The 10,904-nt window shown below is 32.2% G+C and overlaps 1 protein-coding gene across 3 annotated transcripts; it reads left to right on the plus strand.

Annotated features, from left to right (window-relative positions):
- The first annotated feature begins 1,529 nt into the window (after positions 1-1,529).
- Positions 1,530-8,999, plus strand: Evi5 (ecotropic viral integration site 5). 3 transcript variants are annotated; one of them, XM_018447525.1, is made up of 10 exons: positions 1,530-1,644; positions 2,076-2,330; positions 2,858-3,118; positions 3,601-3,865; positions 4,034-4,396; positions 4,562-5,239; positions 5,340-5,822; positions 5,898-5,996; positions 7,447-7,496; positions 8,659-8,735. In XM_018447525.1, exons 1-10 carry the CDS (start codon positions 1,580-1,582, stop codon positions 8,663-8,665), a joined length of 2,526 nt encoding a protein of 841 aa, XP_018303027.1. In that variant the 5' UTR covers positions 1,530-1,579; the 3' UTR covers positions 8,666-8,735. The 3 variants fall into 3 exon arrangements, with proteins under 3 accessions (XP_018303027.1, XP_018303028.1, XP_018303025.1); XM_018447526.1 differs by having other exon boundaries at positions 7,447-7,514; positions 8,659-8,713; XM_018447523.1 differs by lacking the exon at positions 7,447-7,496 and having other exon boundaries at positions 1,551-1,644; positions 8,659-8,999.
- The last annotated feature ends 1,905 nt before the right edge of the window (positions 9,000-10,904 follow it).

The raw sequence follows: 10,904 nt of genomic DNA on the forward strand, positions 1-10,904 counted from the left end.
AGACAACGTTTACATTAAGATATATAACGAAGCCAACTCTTAAAGGCACATATATTATAGATAATAGAAAACGTTCTAGTTATATAATTTTCCAAAATATGTATGTACAGCAAAAAAACATATGTAACATTTTGAATAATTATATACTCTAAATATGTCACAATTAAAATTTTCGTACAATTTTAATGTAATTATTTGAAAATGCTTTCGACTCTTAATAAGCAAAATACTCATTTAAATACATTTTAGAATATAAGTGCAGAATACGATACAAATAATTCTAAAGACACGTTAAATAAATGACAAAAACAAAAGAGTTTATTTTTAATTATTTTAAAATGATTAAATCTTATTTCATTAAGAGACGTGGCTCGTAAAACGGAATCCCGACATATTCCGTTCGTTCCGTTTTGCTATAGCTACGTACAGTACATAATATATAGTCGTAATAGCTTGCTCGAAATCACCTGCTCTTTCGCCCGCTAATTCGTTCACACGCACTAATTGCTTCCTTCTTGATCTCCTTCGTGTCGAGTTGCTTCGCGTTGCCTCACCGAGCACGGCGTTCATACGAGTCGTTTCACGAGAGTGCCGTCGTCTACAGAAAGATATTCTTCGTTATAAAATATTAAAATTCCTACAAGGATAATCTTTCTGTTTGGATCTTTTTACTTATTGAAAAATATCGATTCAAACGTTTCACAAAGCAAACTAGGAAATGAAGTCTTTTTCACAATATTTTTTTGTAATTGATGGTAACAAATTGATGGTATTAAAGAATTCTAGTATTGATAAATATTCTGGTATTGATAAAAATAAATTATGATGAAACATGGCTTGAAGAAATAATATAATTAATATATTAAAACTTATAACTTTTTTCTTATTTGTTATTTATTGTGGACGAACAAGTCCCTGAACCGAAAATCTAAGAAGCTTATTTGATAATTCTCTTCAAACCTTACAACCTTTGTCTGAAACATTTTTTTTCAAGAATGCGTTGTTCTCGAGATAGTTTGTGTTTAAATTAAAATGACCAAAACATGTTCCGGCTCAAGTCGGGTACAAAACCCATAGAATCCTAAAGTTTTGACTATCTAGAATAACTATTTGAAACGTGATTTTTCGACGGGTAATATTAGTTTTTTAATATTATTTTTGCAATGTAGCACTTTTTGTCAGAGTTATATTGTTTATTTCATCCTACTTCTGATTCGTTTGAGAATTTTTTTCTAAAAAGATATCATTACTTGTGTTTTATCTTTCGCTTATGGCAGATGATAATTTATCTTCTATTTGAACACTCTCTGTTAAAATTAATAGAGTAACTGATAAATTACTCTGTTAATTATAATCTTAATTTGTATAGATTGGTAATAGATCTCTTATTGATTTGCAAAAGACACTCTGAAAACGTAAAATCGATTGTTTAATGAATGATATTGCAGATAAGTGTATCGACAATTGTTGCGTTTAAAATCGCGTGATGACGTGAAGATAGAAACGGTAGAAACGAGAAAGCAAGAACGTTTTCAGCGAACACTAAAATCGCGAAAGTGAGATAAAAAAAACTGTCTCGATGGTTCTTCGTGGCTTATTGGCTCCTGCGGCAGCTCGTTGGAGGAGAAGTAAGGTCGCGAAAAGGTAAAATGAGCGACGCGACTGATAGATTATTGAATTATTCAATAAATATATTTTATTCTTCTTTTACTTTATTTATATTAGATTCATGATTCTACACTATCAAAAGCTGAAATTAAATAAGGAAAGACTCCACTTAAATAATTCCATTTTGACGGAGAACATTCAGAAGCGTTAACAGCAATTAATTGGTTTCATTATAATTATTATCGGTTAAATCAAATCGTCAAACAGTCAAAATGGAATGTTTTCGTTTTAGTTAATAGATTTCGATCGAACATAAGCAACTCGCGTTTATGACACACAATTACATGCGAAGGCGCACGTCAATCAAGTGTATATCGCTTAAATAGATCACTGGGGTACGCCGCTGAAAGACCCGGATCGTATTGCGTTAATTGATATCCGCATTAATTCAACCCGTTTTGTTCCAGAAGCCAGAACGCCGCCTGGGATAGCGTAAATGCGCCTGTCGGCCAATTGGGATTGTCACGTTATGGACCGCAGGTGATGAGCGTGCTGTGTTTATGCACCTCTAGCGTCCACCAATCTACCCGTAACGTCACGCAGGCCGGCAAGATACTCCCGAGTCCGCCGTCAAACACCCTTTGCGAGCAGCGAATAACGCCCTCGCAGGAAATACCCACTGACGAGCTGGCTCTATTAGCTAAGCTGGAGGAAGCCAATAGGTGAATAATCAAGTGACCTGTCGCTTGATGCTACTGCCAAATCGTACATCTTTCATAAGGATCGAACAATTCTTGCATGGACTGATAACTCAAATCTTATCTAACAAATGCCATTTTCCACTTTGACTGACATCTTCCACTTTCCAAAATTTATAGTAAATTGGATATCCTTTGCATGTACACATATTTGGATAGATTGCCTGGATTTCCTTTTGTTTCAAATTTAGAGTAGAAATGCTAAATGTTAATTTTGCTACGCATTTTGGCTTGGAAATGATGCATAGTAGGATGCAGAATAAGGCTGCACTTTTAACTCAGTATCGAAAAATATGGGAAAAGACGTAAGTTTGGTTTTTTTTTATTTCCTTTATAATGTATATAATTAATTAAAACACGTAACTTACACAATAATTACTTACTGATTTGTACAAATATCTATATTGCTATGTAAATCTACGCATTATTCTCCATGGAACGATAAAATAAATACAAATAAAAATCATAATCTATGATTTTATTAATTTTAGGCTGATCGAATCAGATGCAAAGTCACTGAATTCTCTCCAGAGCAATCATAGCAGAAAGGGCTCCGATACATCTCAAGTGTCTGTGGCGTCGGGGGGCAGCGGAGGCAACGGCGATGCTGCGCCCCGACGCCATCCAGCCGACGGTGAAGAGAATACGTGGACTCTCTGGGGTCATATAGTGGCTGACTGGGATTATAATTGGAAGAAACGGAAAGAATTTGTTAAGGAATTGGTTCGTCAAGGCATACCTCACCATTTTAGGTAACACATATATTATGTATATTCTGTTGAAAGATAATATAAATATATTAAGGCTGTGTAAAAGCTTTTTGGATCTGTAGTGCAAAAATAAGGATGGGGCTCTTTATCTGTTCATGAATTTAATTTAAATATAGAAGTCGTTTAATTAGGCAAAATATTGCATATTATATATACGATATTTATAAAAACAAGATTTCATTAAATTTACATTATTATTTTATGAATCATAGCTTGAATACGAAATTAAATTGAATAAAAATTAATTTGGATGGAAATAACAAAAAATAATTATATCTTAATTGAAATTTTTTTCGAGGCTCCTTAATGCTGAGAATTTTAGTACGATACCACAGCACCCCCTTTTGCACTGCCTTGATAAATATTATCAAAGTCATAACCGTTTATCAGTATTATCTAGGTCAGGAAGTTACATATATGCATTTTTTAAATTAAAATTTAATATAGATTGTATATTATTTTAGGGGCATTGTCTGGCAATTATTAAGCGGTGCCCATGATTCTCCAGTTAAGAAGCAATTTGCCGAATACATTAAGGCAACATCAGCTTGTGAAAGGATAATTAGAAGGGATATCGCTAGGACGTACCCAGAGCATGACTTTTTTAAAGAAAAGGATGGTTTTGGGCAGGAGAGTTTGTTTAACGTTATGAAAGCATATAGCCTACACGATCGCGAAGTAGGATACTGCCAAGGTTCAGGATTCATAGTAGGATTACTTTTAATGCAGGTAAAAAGTATTAACAATATTTTCACAACAAATTATAAAATAGAAAAGTATATAAAAGCAAGAAATTTATCTATAAATTCATTTTTTGTGAACATGTATTTTTATCAATTTTTTATTCTACGTGAAAAAAGAGAAAACATACGTTATTTGAATACTCTTTTATTGTAGCAAATGCCAGAAGAAGAAGCTTTTGCTGTACTCGTAGCACTAATGCAAGAGTATCGCTTGCGGGATATGTTCAAACCAAGTATGGCTGAATTAGGAGTGTGCATGTATCAACTGGAACATTTAGTTGCTGATGCACATCCTGAACTTCATGCTCACTTCACGGCCCAAGGTTTCCATACGTCGATGTATGCATCTTCTTGGTTTCTTACACTATTTACTACAGCGCTAAGCCTTCCCCTAGCATGTCGTATTTTTGACGTCTTTCTATCGGAGGGGATGGAGATTATCTTTAAAGTTGCATTGGCAATGCTGCAGTTAGGCAAAGAAGATTTGCTCAGTTTGGATATGGAAGGCATGTTGAAGGTAAAATTTTATTTGAAAAATTGTTACTTATATAAGTAGTTTCAAGAAATCACTGTTGATAAAATTTAATTTTTAGTACATTTTATATTCTTAAATAAGAATATAAAATTATATGCATATACGGTCGTTTCATTTAACAGATGATTAAAACAATTTTTTTTGCAGTTTTTCCAAAAGCAATTGCCTGGGAAGGCCGAAAAAGATCCTGATGGCCTCATGACGCTCGCATATGGAATGAAAATCAATCCGAAAAGAATGAAGAAACTAGAAAAAGATTACACCATTTTAAAGATGAAGGAGCAAGAAGAGATGGTCGAGTTACGCAGGCTCAGAGCAGAAAACAGATTGCTTAGGCAAAGAACTGAACTTCTGGAAGCGGAATCCGCCGAACTAGCTGATAGATTAGTTAGAGGTCAAGTGTCACGCGCCGAAGAGGAAGAGACTGCTTTCATAGCTCAAAGAGAATTGGCAGCGCTTCGTCATTCACATCTCGAGACCAGCCATCAACTCGAACAAGCTCATGAAGAATTGAGATCATTATCGGTTCTTCTTGAGGAGAACGTAACATCTAGACAGTCATCACTAGACGAGATAGTAGTGAAACAAGAAGCCTTATCACAGAAAGAGGAGATGATACAATGTTTGCAAGAGGAATTGGTTAGAGTTAGATTACATGAGGCAGAAAACGATGCATTGATTAGAGAACTCAGAGGAAGGATACAAGAATTAGAACAAGATAAGAAGACTCTGCGCGAATCGACGCCAGACAATTCCGTAGCTCATTTACAGGAAGAACTTATTGCAGTTAAGCTTAGAGAAGCAGAAGCCAATTTATCTTTAAAGGTAAAGTCTGCCATGTCCCTACATAATCTTGTTATTTTTTATGAGTTTTACATTAATATTAGATAGATTAATATTAAACACATAATAATATATTACACAGGATCTGCGGCAGAGGGTTATGGAGTTAAGTGCAGCTTGGCAGAGGCATCTACAAGAACATCGGTCTGCTCAATCAGTGCCTGCCGCTGATTCTACGCCAAAGAAATTGCTTTTTTGGGAAAATCGGGGTCATGAAGTACAGAAGTTTGAGGAAGATTTAATGACGACCAGAATTCGGGAGATGGAAGCGTTGACTGAAGTTAAAGAGTTACGACTTAAAGTTATGGAGCTTGAAACTCAAGTGCAAGTAGCAACTAATCAGCTCCGTAGACAAGACGAGGGCGGAAAAGTACTTAAGGACGAATTGGAAGCTGCATTAGCACGAGAGAAGGATCTAGCTGCCAAATTTAGAGAACAACAGCATAAGTATTCCGATCTGGAATCGAAAATGAAGGACGAAGCTATGATGGCCAGGATACGTGATGCCGAACACGCGCAGTATGTGGCAGAACTTACGCAGAAAATATCTCTTCTCGAATTGAAGGTTACTTCATATGTGTATTATTAATAAACGTTTCTGCTAAAAGACTTAAATATGTAACGTCTAATATTTTTATAGAATGAAGAGATGCATGCGGAAGGTGAACTTAGGAATAATTTAGATGACAGTGAGAAAGTAAGGGAGCTTCAAGATAAAGTTGCTGAATTAAAAGCCGAGGTAGGTAAAATTAAAAAATTCACCTTGTTCATTGTATTAACAAAAGCAGTATCTTGGAATATTGCAGTAAGGGGTGAACTATGTCTTATGGTATAAAATATATGTATATTCTTGTAATGTAATGTATATTAAGGGTAACTCGATAAGTTCATTCTATGTAGGCATAATTATATAAGCAGATCATACATAAGAAATATTTTATCATTGCGCAACAGTCACTTTTCATACAGCACACAATATCTGTGATATTTTATTATATACATATATCTTTTGAATATTTTCACCGTGTTTAATAAAATATGACATTTGTTTATAAATATGAAAATACAATAATGATAAAATGCAATAATTTTTATTATATATAGATACTTCCCGTTATATTTTTAGATAAATATAGCAAATACTGTAATAAGAATTTTTATTACAGCTAAACAATAAGCAAAAATATTTTGAAATAATGATTCGTAAATATTTAAACTTTAATAACTTTATTAATAAATTAATTTTATAATTATACTTAATCGCAATTGCAGTTTTTAGCAATAGTTACAATTCTCTAGATATTTTATGAAATCCTGTTTGGGGATACAATGAAAATACTTTTCACTGTTTTTTCTTTTTAAAGCACTGCATTATTATGTGTTCTTATTTCTGATTCTACAAAATATATGTGATATTGCATTTTATAACATAATTTAATTATGATAAATAGATTACAATTACTTACTGATATTTCTTTATATACTATTAACCTCGATAAGCCAAATATTTATGTCGTTTAAGTGTGATATATATATATATTATCTAAAATTGTATAAAAAAATCACATCATACATTCCTAACAAGTGTATTATATGTAAATTGAACGTTTTGGTTTTTAATGTGCTACCACATACTGCACTCAAACTATAAATTGCGCCTACTGTATGCAAAAGACATTCCACTTTGCTAAGTTCATAAACATAAAGATATCGTAACTCATTATTGATGTCATACACGTACAAAATGCACAGATCGCACCTCTTACTGCAATTTAACGCTAATCAACACGCTTCATAACGTCGTCGCTTCTGGTGGACTGTAGAGAGAAAAATGTTTGCAATTACTGTAAACAGACTAATGTCTGTTTTGTCAATAAGTATTTAAAATGTATTTCATTTCTTAACTTATTTATTTTGTTGCCGCTGCTTTAATAAAAAAAGACATATAACTAACAAATTAACTAATGTATCTATTAACAATAAGAAACTGGTACTTTATTGTCCAATGAATATATAGGCGTGATTTTTTTAAGCAGGATACGCACGATCTTGTTGCGTGTGAAGAGATAATGTTTACGACAGTGATTGTCATTATGTAAAGATATCAAGCGGTAACTAATACTAACCAGAAGAGACTTATCGTTGTTGCAAAACTAACCCTCTATTGCTGTGTTATCTCTGTCTCTCAGTTCCCCACGCCAATCACCAGCCCGGAGACTGAGCCTTGGCGCTGGCTCGAGTAAGTCTTTACCCATGCGTAAGCATCATTTTCGTCTCCATATTTGTGCGTGACATGATGTTTCTTTTACTGTAGATGAATCTGACATTATAGTTTTGTAATTATTGCCTATGTTTTCCATCTAGGATTCCGTTTGGAATTCTTGTTATATTTATAATTGTAGTGCTCATTTACATAGTGAATAAACAGACTTAGATCTGCAATTCATAGTTATATAAATAATAGAGTCATTATACATGTGCATTGTAAGTGTATATTGATATAATCAGTTTCATTTTAAAAACCTAATTAAAAATTCGATTCGAAGAAGAAAAATTGTTTTATGAAAAGCAATGGATTGAACACATTTTATTATTTACTTGTATCGTTTTAGATTTCAATGCTATTATTGTGTAAATCGGTATCGGATACGATTAAATGAATTAAATTAAAATTGAATTAAAATGTGGCTCACTTTCTGTATTATATGTGTGGTGATATGGTATGGCGTGTTCTTCCCGTTTAACTGCATGCTTCTTTAAGATTAAGTTCACTGTTTCGTTCTGATAAACATTCACGGCCGCTGCATTTAGCTCGAAGAAGAAAAGACGCAGAGATGTGAAAGAGACGTGAAAGTTTCGTTAAAGTTCGCAAATGAATGCAATCAAGTTTTGAGTTTTTTTTCTTCAATATATCATTCATTTGCATAATTTCATCAATCAATATGTTAACAAACTTGTATCTATATTAATAAAATAAATTTTATTAATAGAAAGATCTATATATTTTAGAAAATCAGAAAACTTTTAAACTAATTTTTTTTATATCTTTTAAAACTCCTTTCAGAAAAAAGAAGGAATATTTCTATTATTTGATTATTGAACTTAATTGTGAAAAATACATAATGACAATATATTATAATTAATTGTAATTACAATTGTATAAGACATTATAATTGTATAAGGAATAACAATGTATTTTTAGAATCAAAATAATTGCAATAACTGAAATGTTCGAAAATTTCAGACTTATTAGATAGAATTAACTTTTCTTTTAATGATCTGATCTATATCTTGTAATAAGAGTCGAATAAATATTTTCTTTTGCGAAACAAGACATCGCAGACTCTTTCTTTTTTCTTCTTACTTAGAAATGCATTATGCATCACGCCTATCTGTCACAGGTCATGAGACTAGAGAGTTGGAAACAACGATGGACGGGACTCGGCGGACAAACCATGCGAAGTTTTAGCGTCGATACTGAAAGCGAATTGGACGAGCGGGATCTCAGAATTTGCTTGCAGGATCATATCAATACGACCACGCCAAACTCACCTGAGGTATAGAATTCTATGTATACCAAGACCATTAGGCAGCTAAACAATACTCCGTTATCGATACGCGCGAACTTTTTGTTCATCATCGGCTTTTGCTGTAGGAAACGCGTATGCGCTTAGACCGTAACACAAGAGTAGACCGTAATAATCCTGTTTACATGTATTAGTTATTATTAGGCCAAATATAACAAAAATACACGTAGCCGTTGATTAATTATACTAAAATAATAACGAAATAAAACAATGAAACAGTATATAACGATAGATGCTTTCGGTAATCGAAGTAATCTCGATCGTAATCAGGACCCGAAACTATTGTTTATAAAAAATTTGATTACAGTTTACATAATTCGACATGTTAAAATTTCTTCAGAGGGGTTTAACAAAATAATTGTTTTTGTCGTGTGTAATGGCAAGTATTGTTTATTATACTAGCAATATTATTTTTATTATTGTAACATTTTATAGATTACATTACATAGACTATTATAAAGCGTATATTAGTCGTAGTTAATAGCAGAATATTATACAACAAACTATAACTAACACACTTATTTATATTAACCAATAAATGATCGTAATCGTAATTTATGTTTGAAAGAGATTTATAACCGCTTTATGATATTCTTGAAGAACCAACAAAATCTAAACGGTGTAAATTTACATTTGATTGGTCCGTTAAACTAATTCCATTTCGCATTATTGCAAAAAAATATTTTATGTAAAATGTTTCTTAGTTATATATTATACATACGTATTTGTATATATTTTTTCATCTTGTGAATTTTAATTTTAAAAATTAATTTCTTCATGTTAACACAGGACTAATTTGCATCAAATTTTGAATTGGATTAAATCATGTTATTACGTACAGTACTAGACAAAATAAAGTACGCACTCCAAACATTTTCACATTTATGTAAATAACTTGCCAGTCCTGGCAGATAGCATAATGATGAATGAGGTAAAAGAAAGGTCATAACGGTCAGAACGTTAAGATGTTGAACTATTTTAAATGAATTAATTTCAGAAATGATAATTGCGTGCCGATATGGTTGTCGGACTTTCAACGCAATCAAATCTGAAAATATTAATAATCCCCCCAAATTTCCCAACTTAAAAACTGTAATAAACTTATTGCGAAAAATAATGCCTCGGCCGGGAGTCGAACCCGGATCTCTTGCATTCCGTGCGAGCGTCCTAAGCCTTTAGACTATCGAGACCTTAGCATTATTCTTCGCAATAATTGATATATATAGAGAGTTACGCATTTCTCGGCGCGCGTGTATAAACAATAATAAGATTGAAAGACCGCTAATGTTAAACATAATACTTTAAATTAAGAAGCGCAATTATCATTTCTGAAATTAATTCATTTAAAATGAATTTACAATAGTTCAATATCTTAACGTTCTGACCGTTATGGCGCTTCTTAATTTAAAGTATTATGCTGCCTCCTCCATGTTTGAGTGTTTTTTGGATATTTTTACATTGTTATATTTATGTATCTTTCATCATCAACGCCAGTTGTTATTATTTTCATAAACAATGTTGTGCGTACTTTATTTTGTCCATGATAAATTTGATAATAAATGTAACGGACTTGACTATTAAAGGATTTCGAATTGTTTTTGAAATTTTTGTAATCATTATTGCAAAGTAGACTAAAATACCTTCCTTTTACCTCATTCATCATTATGCTATCTGCCAGGACTGGCGAATTATTTACATAAATGTGAAAATGTTTGGAGTGCGTACTTTATTTTGTCTAGTACTGTATATTACTACTTGTCGAAACATAAATTCTTTTAATAATTTTAATGATTCATTAAGATTTTTAAAAAATGCATTCCAATTTCCTTCTATAACCTCTTATCTCGGTATTCTAGAAGAGAAGAATCATCACAGAATTAAGATTAATTTTAATAATTAATCTCTATTTCTTTTATTACCTGTATTTTTGCGATATAAATATAGATTTTTGTAGAAAATTTATATTTATATCGCAGTAAATACAGGACCTAACATATGATATGTGAATATTTCATAATATGTGGAATGTGAATTTGTGCTCTTTTTTTAGCTTTTCGAAA

This window comes from Mycetomoellerius zeteki, unplaced genomic scaffold (genome assembly GCF_001594055.1).
Source record: "Mycetomoellerius zeteki isolate Tzet28-1 unplaced genomic scaffold, Tzet1.0 scaffold202, whole genome shotgun sequence".
Classification (NCBI taxonomy): Eukaryota; Metazoa; Arthropoda; class Insecta; order Hymenoptera; family Formicidae; genus Mycetomoellerius; species Mycetomoellerius zeteki.

Bases quoted from the DNA above. Each gene is read 5' to 3' on its own strand.
- Evi5 (XM_018447523.1), top strand. From the start codon at position 1,580: ATGGTTCTTCGTGGCTTATTGGCTCCTGCGGCAGCTCGTTGGAGGAGA. The intron at 5,823-5,897 runs GTTACTTCATAT...ATATTTTTATAG, and splicing joins TATCTCTTCTCGAATTGAAG to AATGAAGAGATGCATGCGGA. The intron at 5,997-8,658 runs GTAGGTAAAATT...TATCTGTCACAG, and splicing joins TTGCTGAATTAAAAGCCGAG to GTCATGAGACTAGAGAGTTG.